At 40.1% G+C, this 15,767-nt stretch overlaps 1 protein-coding gene across 1 annotated transcript; it reads right to left on the bottom strand.

The window, feature by feature from the left end:
* Positions 1-6,776: 6,776 nt before the first annotated feature.
* On the bottom strand, positions 6,777-13,783 carry LOC139469595 (histone H2A.V). The gene is made up of 5 exons (XM_071251803.1): positions 13,676-13,783; positions 13,462-13,539; positions 13,230-13,343; positions 8,776-8,905; positions 6,777-7,064 (listed from the first exon to the last, which is right to left on the bottom strand). The coding sequence occupies exons 1-5, from the start codon at positions 13,676-13,678 to the stop codon at positions 7,003-7,005; spliced, it is 387 nt and encodes a 128-aa protein (XP_071107904.1). The 5' UTR covers positions 13,679-13,783; the 3' UTR covers positions 6,777-7,002.
* Between the last annotated feature and the right edge of the window lie 1,984 nt (positions 13,784-15,767).

Genomic DNA, 15,767 nt, shown 5'->3' with positions numbered 1-15,767 from the left:
ACACAACGGCCTTGAGCTTGGGGTCAAATCATGGGAAGCTGTGAATAATAAAAATTTGCAACAAAAAAAAATGTCTAATCTTTCACGCTGCCACAAGTCACTCTAAAAACAGTGGCACAGATTGAACAGCCCATGTCAACAGGGCACAAAATTATCAGGTCTCAGGCGAGTTCGTGTTCTAGTCATGACTAGCATGGTTTGGCCCATGCTTGCCGTAAAAGGCGACTAACGGGATCGGTTGGTCAAGCTCGCTGACTTGGTTGATGTATGTCATCGATCTCAATTGCGGGTATCAATACTCATGATAGATTATTTTACAAACCGCCGCCATATAGCTGGAATATTGCGGAGTTAAACAACAAACAAAGAAACAAAGCATGGGTTGCTAAAGACCAATTCTAACCCGGATCTTCACAGGGCGACGCCACACTCTGGCGTGCTACCAGCTTCATTCCTACACGTGTGTGCTAATCACTCAACTCCATGCCAACTACTGGACGACGCATCTTTGATGCTGCTTTCAACCGATGTGAACAATGCATTCACTTTTTCGCCTTTGGGGTGACTAATTCAATTTGTCTGCACCATACAACCCGACACACCTACATAATAATCAGACAGTCCAAAGCAGCTATATTCTCTCTCTCTCTCTCTCTCTGTTTCTCTATATAAACCTCAGTGCTGTATAGTTTATTTCAATTGGCAAACAATAAAAATATTGGGCAAACTGACATAAAACAAATGTCATCATGAACATGTGTTGTTCCAAATGTGTAATGGATTTAAACAATAATGGAATGGATTTAAACAATAATTGATGGTTAGATAATTGATATGGGGGATACATTTTCCCGAATTAACCTGCATCGCTGAATTCTACTCCGTAAAGCCGTCCCAGTAAAACATGAAATTTATTTTCTCTTTATATAGCAAGGTGTGATTAGGTGAGGTGAAACGGGGATTAACGTCGCGTCCCAGATATTGCACTTATATAGCGACGTGCATGCATTTGTGAGTGTGTGTGTGTGTGTGTGTGTCTGCTTGTACTAGTCCGGACTGATGCCAATTTATAGTGCTAGCCCACTGAGATACCATGCCGCAGTTTAACATGAATACCCCACTCAGAGAGTATACTGACTCCGAGCCGACCAGTCCTTGTTTTAGCCCCTTAATGCCGAGCGCACAGGGTAACAAGAAGTACCATCTTTTAACGTCTTTTGCATGGTGTGACGCGGCCGGGGATCGAACCCCGGACCTTCTGTTCTCCGGGCGGAAGCCCTACTACTAGACCACGGAAGCAGTCAAAGGATGATAAATCTAATTCTCACATAAAGAACGTCCATGCCAGAATTCACCGAACTGTATACTTAGCCAGACGTGAACAGCTCTTGCTTATCATCGGAGTGGACTTAATCTATTGAGGATATTTATGGCTAAACTTGTGAAAATATGAACCCGACAAGGTTGGTGTGCAGTGTGAAGGTCATGGGGACAGACTGAGAGTAGTGCCGTCATGTGGGGACAGACTGAGAGTAGTGCCGTCATGTGGGGACAGACTGGGAGTAGTGCCGTCATGTGGGGACAGACTGGGAGTAGTGCCGTCATGTGGGGACAGACTGAGAGTAGTGCCGTCATGTGGGGACAGACTGAGAGTAGTGCCGTCATGTGGTGACAGACTGAGAGTAGTGCCGTCATGTGGCGACAGACTGAGAGTAGTGCCGTCATGTGGTGACAGACTGAGAGTAGTGCCGTCATGTGGGGACAGACTGGGAGTAGTGCCGTCATGTGGGGACAGACTGGGAGTAGTGCCGTCATGTGGGGACAGACTGGGAGTAGTGCCGTCATGTGGGGACAGACTGGGAGTAGTGCCGTCATGTGGGGACAGACTGGGAGTAGTGCCGTCATGTGGGGACAGACTGGGAGTAGTGCCGTCATGAAGTGGCGTTTTACTGGCGTGAAATATCGACTGTACACTTTCAAATACATATATACAACTCAAAAGAACACCCTTGTTTTTTATATGACTGTCATTGGTTGTGGGTATTGCAACGGTGTCGTCCCATCTTCCGGACGACTCATATGATTAGGGATCAATGATACGGTACGCCGATTTGCCGGTTAATGTCTGTATAACAGTGAGTAGTACACAGTTCCAGCCACGCTGCCTTTACTGTGAACTACAGACACACAATCCTTGATAATCACTGAACTCGAATTAGGATAGGTGAAATTGGCGTCTACAATTAAAATAGGTACAGTTGTTCAACTTGAATTCAAACGAATATATTGACTGAATTATTGCAGGATGTCACTTAGCAGCAGCAGATTCTTGAGACTTGTAGACATGCTAGTTAATTGCCAAAGGCAAACCGTGAACGCACTTCGAATTCACGAGAAGGCAGACACTTGGTCCATTCTGGATGTGATGATAGAGGGAAATGTACCAATGGATGGCGAGCGTTAGGTTAGGTTTTATAGCTAACGACGGACGCATTAAACCACATGTACCCCGAGTGCTCCTGCTACAATGAATGTATCCTAGCGACATGTTATAATCTCCCATTGTGAGCGAATTAAAGCAAATTCAAAATTGATAGTAACAGATGTTCGATTGAGCTGAGGTGAACTTGTGCTATGTCACGTGACTTTCATTGACTCGGAAAAGCGTGCGGCTTTTTTCTTCAAAGCTGGAGTTTAAGGATTTATTCTCCCGCTCAGAAATCCACATGCAGCCTGTCTTCTTCGTGGCGAGGTATTGCGATTTATTCTCCCGCTCAGAAATGTCTTTCCCTCCTGGACGGGATACATAGCATTTTATCAAGATCACGTGAGCCAATCAGATCTCATCATTCTGACATGGAAGTACGATAAAGTATTTTATCAAGACCACGTGAACAATCAGATTTCAACATTCTGACATAAAGGCGGTTGTAATCAGTCACGCGGGATTAACCATAACACAGATTAACCTTGTTTCTCCACGGCTTTAGGCGAATTGAGTTGTGGTCATTATGAGAGGGGAATGAACCGAGTGTTTATGCTTACTAGTGATGAAGTGAATCTCTCCCTTAATGGTCTTATAGATAAGTCTGACCTGGCAGTCGTTTTAATGTCACCTCTGAGTGTATCACAGCTCATGCAAATTACATATCCTTGAAATCACACTAATTTGTCGTCGACCAGAAAACCGAGTGATTGATATTGTGAATAACGATCCACGCCGTCGGCGTACGAGGACACGCACGCAGTCAACCCCCCGATCCATTAAGTCGCTGGTACGACCAGATTTCGTGAATCCTATTCTAACCCGGAATCCCACGGGGTCCGTCGTAAAGAATCAGCATCGTGTATGAGTGAGTTTCCCAACTAGCTATGCATTGCTTGTCCACTTGTGAAGATCCGGGTACAATAGGTCTTCAGCAGCCCATGCTTACCATAAAGGCGACTGTGCTTGTCGTAAGAGGCGACTATCGGGATTGGGTGGTCAGGCTAACTGACTTGGTTGATGCATGTCATCGTCTCCCAATACTTGAGTAGGTCTGTGGTGTGGTTAGTAGCTGTTCAAATTACTATATACAACAAACACATGGGAATTGGGGTAGAACTTATGTTTGCCGTAAACGTCGACTATGCTTGTCGTAAGAGGCGACTAACGAGATCGGGTGGTCAGGCTCGCTGACTTGGTTAATGCAAGTCATCGTATCCCAGTTGCGTGGATCGATGCTCATGATATCAATCACTGGATTGTCTGGTCCAGACTCGATTATTTACAGACCGCCGTCATATAGCTGGAATATACCTGAGTGCGGCGTTAAACAAAAAAACAACCAACCAACTTCATAGGATGTGAACCAGTGTCCATCTGGGCGAATAGTGTTCTTGCACCACGTGTTCATGTATGGAGACATTTATCAAAATGAGATCAGTGAATATCAGATCTTGTACTCTAATACGTCAAGCAGAGTGTAAATGATCTGACGTTAATGAGATGTCATTGGAAGTGACTCTGAAATGTGCTGATGAATCGGGTTCCTTTATCAGAAGACTTGACAATATTCATAAGACTAATTCCTCAAGGCGCGGAACTGTATACTTCTTTGTGACGTACTGGTTAGTGGAAATGCGATCAAGACAGAATCGTCACTGAATCAGTGTGTATGTGACCTTAATCTTCAAGATCAGCCAAGCGTACGAACGTCACTGGGGGTGCAGGATATCTATACATACATTTGCATAAAAAGACAAATGGCGTCTCACTCACGCTGAAAGAGAAATATTTTAAATCTACCTATTTAAGAAACAAAACAGAGTGCGATTTTGTCACCCATATTGTCTTTTTCTCACAGGTGCAAATGTCACCTGCGTTGGGGGTGGTCTCAAAATATTGCTGTTATTGTACTTTTTTAGATATGTGTTGACGGGAGTAGCAGTTGTTAGACATGTACTGCCTTATATTCGTTTGGGGAAACGTATGGGATAGTTAAAAGCTATGTAACGGGATTTTTTAATCAAGACGTATTTGTTGTTTTACAGATGATTCCTTTAGCCAACTTCTGACTCAGCCTATGACATATCTGAATCGGTACTATCACCCAAAGGTATAACTGGTGCAACAAGGCCGATCCCGCCGTCACGGTGACGGTACTGACGTTCTACTTCAAGAACATGATCTTCAGCCTTTGGTCATATCTCTGGGATGATTCTAGCAAAGGCTGCGTTGATCAACCCTTTGAGATGTGCGAGTTTCGAATGTTGTGTTATGTCTTGCCACGAACCCTTTACAGTTAAGTAAGCCCAGACAAGCTCAATAGCCGTGAGCTCACAATGTCCGCTTGGCGTACGTAAGACATATGACTGTGTTGTGCCACCAGGAGATACCTGTCTTGTACTTACTGGTCTCTTATTCTGGCGAATTTGCTCCATCAGCTGAACTTACGTTGCAGATGGTATGAAGTCGACATTACAAGATGTCCGCCTTCAGACTACTCATGGTTCTTGACCTTATGATAATTGGTGTTTTCCAAGGCACTGACACTGGAGCTTAGATTGGGCAGCAGTTGATGTTCCAACCAGTCTTTGTACACATCCCCATTCATTTCCTAATGATTACCGTCAGTTTGCTTTTTCGCCTTCAAAACTAGCTCACGGGTTGCGGCGTACAAAACAATGACACGATTACCTTCACCTGATGGTGCCATGGGTGCTTTTCGTCCATCTGACGGTAGCCACATGTAGTCGGTGGATCGATTATTTTTACCCAGGTTTCATCAATGTAAATGATCAGGAAGTCCTGACTGTGATAGTCATGATTGGTGCTGAGATAATGTGACCTCAGACGGAATGGAATATTTTCTCCTGAAAAAAAGCTCCGTCGTCGCCGAAATAATTAATGTAGTCCGAGAAAAAATAATCGTGTCTGTACTTTCCTCCCTAATTCTACTAAAAGTCTATCAGTTGTAGATTTGAGACGACCCCTCCCTTCTTTGCGTTAAAGCCTGGACTTGTTGGTATGAAAGCCCCAGGGCTTGTGCAGTTCGGTAATATACTGCACATATAAATGGTACCCCGCTATCTGTACCCATGTAGGGAATCGAACCCGGGTCTTCGGCGTGACAAGCGAACGCTTTAACCACTAGGCTACCCGACCGCCCTTAAGTGTAAAGAAAAGTAAAGTGTTTTTGTGTGTGGGGATTAGATGTTTTATGACGACTACATTATTATTACTAAAACTGAGTCGCATGCGCATATGTCTGGTCCGTTTAAGACTTCCCTCATTGGACTATTTTTTAGTTCCGAGTTTTTCTCGTGAAAACCTTTCGAGGACTCATTGTGACTGAAATGCTCAAACCACAGGTAGTTTGAATTGTGTGAAATACTCCATCTTGTTACAACGGGCAAAAAGCTTTTTTCTATCGTTTCCAGTTATACTGAATTGTCAACATCTGAAACAGAAAACATTGCAAGTTTCATTTTGTTGCTTTGAAACCTCATTTGTGCATCGTTCTGTATAGATATTGGATACACGATAAGGCCCTGCACACCATATACATGTAGGTGTTTAGTGGAGCAGTCCTTGCTGTACCTCACTTAAGACGTGAGGAAACGGACCTTCTACATAAGCTGTAATCCCGAAAATGCAGGGTTAGAAACTAACAGTTTTTGTCCGCCAGTCCTTTTCACATTTAGCAAACCCCTTAAAATGGGCAAATTTCTAGTCCTTAAAATACCTTTACTATTGGGCAGTTTGGTAAGGACTATAGGACTAGTGCCAATTTCTAACGCCGAAATGCATTACCCCATCTATGTGTTTTAGTCGTATCGGCAATATTTCTGCCATATCGTGAGTTTAGTTCTAACCCTGCTTAATGACCAAGTTCCATGGTCACTTTTTGATATTCCTCCACCATATCACAAATTATTTCATATCGTTCGCGATTCTGGGTTACAATAGATCCCCAACAATTTATGCTGAAAACAAATGGTCGAGTGGTCAGGCTAACTTCGTTGAATTTATGTCACTGTATTTTTCAACAGCGATTTTTCCTGGCCAGATCCTATTATTTACAGGTCAGTCACAGCTGGAATGCTGTGTTAAACCAGTGCGGTTCTGTTTCACATCCGAAATATCCTTAAGACATGGTTATTTGAAAACAAAAGAATGTCTGATCAAAAATTGATAAAAATCATGAAAATGTAGGTCCTGATGCTAATCATCTGATACAACTCCCTGCTAAATGTATGCACTGCAGTCACATTGGGATAACAGAACAAAATAGTTTGACATGTTAAACTTTAATGACGGACAAAACATGGAATACAAAGACATTTCAAACACGAGTAAATAAAAATTTGAATTCTACTATGATGAGATGAACATGATTGCTACAGTGGAGTGAAGGGTGAGATGAGGTGATGGTTATGCTACAGACTGCCGCAGTGACAGTGTTCCACTGCAGCAGTAGCTACACATGGCAATGTACAGGATAGAACACATCCTCCATCTTATGCTGCCTTCTGGGAGCCCTTCTTTCCGATCAGAGACTTGTGGATATGAGGGATGACACCTGCAACACAAACAGTGAAGAGTCAGAAATGTACAAAACTTACTTTCATCCACTAGTTATATAACTTTCAAAACAGATTTGTAGCGAGGCATCAACTCTGCCTGAAACTTGGTTTCCCACAATATTTAACCAACACAGCCATATCGAAAAAGACTGGTTTCAATCCACTTCCTGTATTACATCTTACACCATTGTTTTGAATGATTACCTCCCTTGCATATTGAATTTCATAGTCTTTCCAGAATAAATTAGCACAGTAGCCTATTAAGGCCCAAGCTTGGTCAAGCCGCATTTTGGGAGCCCCATCTCTAATTGTGAATAGAAACACTCCACCTTAACATTCCATAATTCTGAAATTGTGTTTTTCTAAATTGTTTCATACATTGTAATCAACAGACTTCCTTGTTTTAACGTTAGAGTTTAATTCAAGGTCTTGTGTACACCCTGATAAATGAAAACTTTAAAATCAAGCTCTTGCAAATAAATTGATTTTTAGAAACCTGTTTCACACATCCTTCACTAGATGTGAAATAACACTGCAGGGTTCCAGATTATTGTTTAGCCATTGAGCATCTATAGTTTCTTCAATATATTTTCACTCCCTTGGGTATTTTAAAACTAATGAACAACTCTTTTTATAACAAATCTGCCAAAAACTGTTTCAGGGGACTTGCAGTTAGCATATGTCCATGTGATGCCCCAAGTGTGTCCTGAATCAACATTAGCTCACGTGTCTAGCTACTGCAGGAGACATAGCACTTTTTCTCCTATTTATTCAATGCATTCGATCAGTAAAGGCATGTAGGTACCCGAGCTGAAAAGGCTTCAATAGTTAATTATACAGTACTGTTACATAAAGTAATAGTATGCAGTTTTTCACATTAGTAACTTAATAGTGATAGGTATTGCCCCTTGAACCTGTATTGCAATATATTGCGATACAAAGTCGTGTATTGCGATACACACCACAATATATTGCTAAAACCAAATGTTTTCAACTTCTGAGAAAAAAATCAAGAAATTCTTCTGTTTTAAGACTTGTTTTATGATATTTGGGTAAAAACAAACCTTTTTGACTAGAAAAGACAATTTATCATCATGGAGTTTTTCCAGGAGGAAAAAACTAATGGAAGTGTTATTATTTAGCACCAACTCATCTCAAAATCACTTCTCATCTCAAGTCAAAATGATATATTTCTGTGTGACTAGTCAAATGCAAACTGTGTAATAATTGTCTGTGTGTCAATCGACAAACAACAACATTTTCTTTGATTGTTTGATCTATTTTACACTTTTTCAACCCGAAATGCTGCCACACATTGGATTGACAAAGAGTATTTCTCACGACTTCCCAGTCACGATCTGCCATTTTGTTACCACGGATACGGCGAGATCTCGTAGCATATTGCATTGTTATATAGGAAGGGATGTAACTCTAACCGAACGTGACATCAGCTTTATCGATAGCCTTTGAAACAATGAATTAAACACAAATTTCAAATAGGTAATGATTTTTTTAAATGGCTGCAATTTATTGCGATATTGAAACTGTATCGCGATACATATTGGACACGAAGGCACATCGCGGTTAACCAGTATACCGTTTATACTGTGCACCTCTAATAATTAAAGGCGTCATGGTGACTTATTGTATTTTATGGAAATATGTAACCTAACTAGAGCTGACAATGACACCAAATAAAGTACTTACCACCACCAGCAATGGTTGCTTTGATTAATGAATCCAATTCTTCGTCTCCTCTGATGGCTAGCTGCAAATGGCGAGGTGTGATACGTTTTACTTTCAAATCCTTACTGGCATTGCCAGCCAACTCAAGTACCTGGAAGAAACAGAAAAACATTGTCAATTCTGAAGAAACCTGATAATGGGCAACACTGATCCAAGTTGGTCCTTTATTTTAATAGGGAGGTCACAATTCTGCTCAAAAGGTGACTAATAATAATAATCTAAAGCTTGGTGACAAATTATTTCCTTATATAACAATTACTGATCTTGTGATGACAAGCATGTTTCCAAATAAAACTGCACTCAGGGAGCTGTGTGTTTCTCCTGTTAAAGTTAAATACAGTCAAACACAGGGTAACATAAGGACAACAAAAATTGGAGGAAAAAAGATAACTATGTGATTCCATTTTTTTGTCAGATTGTCAATAAATTGCGGTATGGATCTGTCAAATTTGGAAAGTAGTCTAGGCACTGCAACAAATACACTATAAGGCAAATATGATATGTATCACGAATATAGGGTGACAAATACGAATATCTGTTTACAATAGCAAGTCAGCAGTTGACCAAGTTGACAGTGTTAATTGACAAAAGACCACACTACTGTCAATATAAGGGTGTTGTCTTTGAATAAATCTATGCATGTAATAAGTTCCTTAGATATTATTAGGTACCCTGTTGCTAAGATATATTTGGGTCCTAATAATTGATGTGTGTTAACAGACAATCAGCTGCTTAACCGAGGTGGAGTTGCATGGGTAGATGAACAACAACATACATGTTTGGTCTACCAAACATGATCTATGCCGAAGCCACCTCGACTCGCATGTTGCTTATCAGAGTTTGGAAGGATGAATATAGTAGTTGTTTAATATTCTAGTGTAAATTAAATCTATCAAAACAAACATATATTCCAAATAATTAAATTGTATTGTTTCTTGTTTAAGGCTGCACTTAATATTCCAGCTAAATGATGACGGTCTGTAAAAAAAGCAAGTCTGGGCCAGGCAAGCCATTGATATCACAAGCATCGATCACCAAATTTGGGATACGACGACATCGATCAACCAATTCAGCAAATCTGACCACCGGATCCTGTTAGTCGCCTCCTTAGACAAGCATAGTTGCCTTTTACGGTTAAGCATGGGTTGCTTAAATTGGTTTGTTGATTAACGCCTCACTCAGCAATATTCAAGCTATATGACTGGGTTCTGTAAATAATCGAGTCTGGACCAGACAATCCAGTGATTAACATTATGAGTATCAATCGATGCTATTGGGATTCACGAAGTGTATCAACCAAGTCTGACCATTCGATCCTGTTTGTTGCCTCTTACAACAAGCATGGGTTGCTGAAGACCTATTTTATCCCTGTATCTTCACAGGTCAGGGGTTGCTGACCCAAATAATTATAACCATAGTGTGGCACTTTGGACGATTTTTATTTATTGCCATATATTTTATATGTATGGAACAATTTTACTAGTCACTGCTGTGATTTTCCAGCCCTAAATGCATTTTGATTGCGAAACATAATGACATAAGATTTGTTTCAAGGCATCGACAGTGGTAATTTGGTTGCGGTTGCAGTCGGGGGACAATTTCACAAAAATTAATATAAACAATATTTAATGAAATCTTGAATAAAATTAATAAATAAATATATTACTAACTTGAGTCCAGATGCATAATGAACACATTAGTTGATTAATAGGATGAAATTGCATAATTCAGTTTGGATTTTTTGACTGGCACTTCTGGTGTTACATGCTCACGGTAATCAGTTGGTATTATGTCTGCATTTGGGGGGAAAACATTGCGTCAGTGTAAAACTTAAATTTATTAAAAATGTATGTCATGTAATTGCTTAGGTTGAAACATTTCAGTGACACTTTTTGTGAATCTAACAAGCAAAACATCACAACAATGTCGCTTATAGCTTATTGTTTTGATTGACAGTACCATAAGGGACCTTGCCCAACTGACACAAGTTACACTGCTGGTGGGCTTGCATAGATTCCATTTTGCATAGCATGCTTTGATTAGTAACTATTCATTTTTGCTCTCTGGGGCAAAAAAAGTATTTCATTTTTACAGCAAATTAATTATTGTTATCTATGCAAATTTGCTGTAACCGTTTTCACAGTCATTGGATAATTTACATCAGCGTGTACTATAATATGCCACTGAACTTGCCACTAGATCATGTTAGCCGAGACAGGATATGCATATATCTACTTGTTGCTACACCTTTCCTCACAATGGTACACGCCAATGCAGCGTTAGAAATTGGCACTAATCCTGTAGTCCTTGCCCAAACTGCCCAAGAGTTAAGATATAAGGACGAGTAGAAATTGCCATTTTTAAGAGTTTTGCTATATGTTAGCATATTCAGGACTGGTGGACTAAAACTGTCAGTTTCTATCGCTGCAATGGACGGACCTATACATAGTCCTACAGAATTAACTGCCAGGTGGCAACAACTGACATTTTGGCTTTACCGGCATATAGCTGCAATGCTGCCAAGTGTGGCATAAGACAACATAGTTGCTTTCACTACTTGGGCTTGTAAACAGTTCAGTTCTATCTGGAATTACACCCAATCCAATATTTGCTGTAGATCTGGGAAAATATCATCTTGACATGTCTTTTTTGGGTTATATACAGTACCCATATGATACCCCAATCTCAAGCACGTAAGCTGTGGAGAAGTTGTCAGACACCATATCAATCAATCTGATAAGCTAAAGTGGGAGAATGTAGGTGATGTAATCATTGAAGATTATCAGCCAATATGATATAATTTGGTACTGACAGAACAGAGAATGAAGAAGTTGATAATTCTGATAAAAGCAAGCAAGGGATTTAACTAGGATTCCAAACTATCCATGACATGCTAATTGCTAAGTGCAAGAAAGTAAAACTAAATATTTATGCCTCTCCCATTCTAACCGCCCTGTCAATGAATGACCAGGTACTTCTACAAAGCCACCCATAACAGTAGGTCGAGTATAATAACATGAAATGGGAAATTTTTCATTCCAATTAGGGAATCTTTACTCCCATTTGCAAGTTGACTTAGGGTCAACTATACCGAAACAATGCTTTTCACAGTATTAAAGAAGTTGTTATCCATCAAATTGTGTCTACCTCAATTATTGGCCATTGAGAGCAGGTCTAACTAAATCCATCTCCTAGGGTATTTGACATCAGGAAAATCACTGGATGAGGACAGCTATGTATATTCTGAACTATGTGGTAACAATTTGGGCTTTCATCGACATCAGCAGCAATGGTATTGTGTATGATGTTGTAGTACTTCATACACCAATCATAGTGTGGAATTAGCCCTCTCCTCTAATCACATCGCACTGTGATGTTATTCATACAAGAGTTGAATTTCATTCAATAATCATGGTGTATTTCAAACAACTGCAATGACATAATCAAATGTTGAAAATGTATTCCAAAATGAAATATACTGACTGTTCTACTTTACTTTGATATGCCATTATCCCATTATCCTTAAATTCACTGTTGCAATGGTCCTAATATCCTTCAAAGTGATTAAAATTACATACTTTAACAGCAGTCCATGACATAAGCCACTCCAAAAGCCAAGTTTACTAAAACTTCTTTCATTAAAGGAAGCTTTGTAAATAAAAGTCCATACCATGATACATTAGCACTGAGATAGAGAGAAAATAATGTCAAGGGACAAGTAAACTCGAAAGTTCCTGGCATATTGAATGTGAACACACAAAGTCTCTCCCCCCCCCCCCCCCCCAAAATAAAAATAAAAATAAATAATGACTTCTATATCTCATGATATCTAATGGATAATTACAGTCGACAGCGATTGTAAAACTGGTTATCAGATGCTGGACTCTATTCAAAACAATAAAAATCAAGTAAACCGATACTTTGTCACAGGGGGGATTCCGTCGAAAGACCTTAGCCCTAGATAAAGTGGCATCCAAATGCATATATGCATGATTGCCAACATGTTACTGCCTAATTTTAAAACCAATCAGGTCAGATATATGGCTCATTTAACATCGAACAGAAAACCGGAAATAACATTTCTAAACAATGACATACTAAGGCAGGTCACAAATATGGCGTATCCCGCCATTTTGTCACCCGCGAATTTTGATCTGTTGGTAAACGTTATGGGGAAATCACTGAGTTCCCATTAATTTTGTCCATAAACTTGGAAGGAGATGACAAAACATATCAAAATAAACTGAAAGAACATTGGAGATAACTTTTTGCACTATGCAAATGCGATAATTCAAACACAGATCGGGTCGGTTAAGAGAAACTTGCTCATCAGGTGAGCAATGTTTACAAACAAATGCAGGACATGCTAACACTTTCTGCAGAAATGTGCAAATATCCTCTGAGCTCCTACTTACTTCAGCGGTCAAGTATTCCAAAATAGCGGCACTATATACAGCAGCTGTGGCTCCAACACGACCGTGACTTGTCGTTCTGTTTTTCAAGTGTCTGTGAATACGACCGACTGGAAACTAGAAATGGAAAACTTTTGTTAGCAACTATCAGTACAGAACATTTCCTGGTGATCAAGTTCTGCATTTATGAACATATTTTACAAATGCACTGACAAAATCATTCAAATTCTCTTACCTGAAGTCCAGCTCTGGCAGATCGCGAGACGGCCTTAGCTTTCGCTTTACCGGAATCTTTTCCTGCTTTTCCTCCTGCCTGTAAACCGATTCAAAATTAAATTAAAATTGTAAAATATATCCGGATATGAAAATCAACACTCCCAGCAGTAGTATAGACTATACTTTACGCGTGGATGACAAATTTATCGGCCGATGCTACATGGATTACTTACCATTGTCGTTGATCAGTCCCTGATGAAATAACCGGCTGCTCTCTCGATCGTCCGCCAAAACACAGCGTCAGTTCAATGATAGCTGTCACGTGATATTCCCCGCCCAATAAGGTGCCCCCCAGCTTTTGCCCTGCGCCCCCCTACGGAGGCTTCGGGTACAAAGAAACTTCCGCGTCGGCATAAAATTTCAAATCATGGGTGTTTCTATATCATATACTTTGATATAAGTGTATGTTATAGAAGTATTGGAATGCCTTTGCGCAAAGATCTACTAGAGAAAAGGGCGACGCATATAATGGAACTGTTCCAGTGTGATGTAAGGGAAGTAACTCTAGCAGTGACACGCGTACTAACTGGTGTACGTAAGAAAGAAAGACGGAATCCCACATCGTATATTGATGTCTGTACAATATTTTTCGTAATCGTTTACAGACTAGAGATCTGTATGAGGAATGGAAACTATTGTTTTAAAAACATGTGTTCAAAGCTGTTTACAAATAAAAAGAAAAACCCCACAGTTGTTCATATAGCTGCTACGAAATATATTTGATAATATTAATCTTGCTTGTACAAATACAAAGAGTGGATATTGAATGTTAGAATGGTGAATATTTTTCATCGAAGTTGAGCAATTTTGTTCTGGAAGCAGGAGGGAATCGATACTATTTCCTACATAAAACACAAAAGTACTTCAACAATGCTTCATACCAAAAGATGGAATACAATGGCTGGATTTACTGTGGCGTGTTCCATTGAAAAATTGTGCCGGTATTTTATAATTACGATGCAAAAAATTACGGGATTGTGTCTTTAATTGTAGTTAGTGTGGCTATTCCATAGTCTATAGCTTTCTGTTGTTATTTGTTTATAGTTCACTCAGAAGTCTGAAAGACATGATTGACTAAACTGTAGCGCTGATGAACTATGTGAAATCTGACTCGAACCAAGAGACTGTACTTAATACACACAAGTAACGTGTTGTTTGGAAATAAAACTCTATCACATAAAGCAAATAGCAGAGTAACAGAATTTGTTCATGCATACTTAACACTCACAACACGATTTGAAAAGCCTTTAACATTCAGAAATAGGCATTGCGCCTGTTGACCAATCCATTATGAAGAAATAAAATACTGTTTCAACCACTAAATACATATACTGGAGCGAACCAAACTACAGAGAGAGAGAGAGAGAGAGAGAGAGAGAGAGAGAGAGACAGAGAGAGAGAGAGAGAGAGAGAGAGAGAGAGAGAGAGAGAGAGAGAGAGAGAGAGAGAGAGAGAGTTTATTTTGTTCGAAAGGTTGTACAATTATTTCGTAAACTCGTGTTGTGCTGTAGATGTATGTGCGCACGCATGTGTGTGTATGATTTTTTTTGTACAATAGTTCATGAAGTGCCACATGGGTAATCTGAAACGACATAGGCGCCCGTGTCCCTATCACGCTGTGTTCTGTGGTGGGTGGCACCAGATGGGCGTCTCAGTTATGGCCACGGCCCTGTTAGTGTGCCCACCCATCCGTGGTCGGTAATGGTGTTTAAGACAAAAGCAGGGACATACAGACACGTCATGTCTCTTGAAAGTGCACCCCAACCCTCTTCCTTTACGCACCCCCTCCCCCCAGGGAAAATCACACCTGTGTTGTGGACACAGCGAGAGGCCCCTGGAGCGCCATGAACTCGCCTTTGACCGGCTCCTTGTGACGTAATGGGGGGGGATGGAGATATAATTGGAGCCCCTGTGCATCCTGCTGTTCACAAGGAAGACCTTTTGTTCATATTATAAAGATGAAACAAATAATGTGATATTCCATTTATCGCAAATATGGCATTATAATACTTCGTTATATTGTTATCAAAACGACACCTTTCACCAAGAGAGAGGCTCTACCCCTCTACCCAGACAACAATAAATATATATATATATATATATATATATATATATATATATATATATATATATATATATATATATATATATAACCCTTTCGACCACATCACTAAATGGCCTGGCGGGGCCGTGCGCGAAATACGCATAATCTCGGAAAGCGCATATATACAGAAACCCAGCCACCTGAAACTACACACTCCATTT

Source organism: Haliotis cracherodii, unplaced genomic scaffold, assembly GCF_022045235.1.
Source record: "Haliotis cracherodii isolate W230 unplaced genomic scaffold, xgHalCrac1.p SCAF_2, whole genome shotgun sequence".
In the NCBI taxonomy this organism is placed as follows: domain Eukaryota; kingdom Metazoa; phylum Mollusca; class Gastropoda; order Lepetellida; family Haliotidae; genus Haliotis; species Haliotis cracherodii.
This window is presented reverse-complemented; position numbering and strand designations above follow the sequence as displayed.

Bases quoted from the DNA above. Each gene is read 5' to 3' on its own strand.
- LOC139469595 (XM_071251803.1), bottom strand. The intron at 13,344-13,461 runs GTAAGAGAATTT...TTCCATTTCTAG, and splicing joins CTGCCAGAGCTGGACTTCAG to TTTCCAGTCGGTCGTATTCA. The intron at 7,065-8,775 runs GTAAGTACTTTA...TTTGTGTTGCAG, and splicing joins AGCAACCATTGCTGGTGGTG to GTGTCATCCCTCATATCCAC.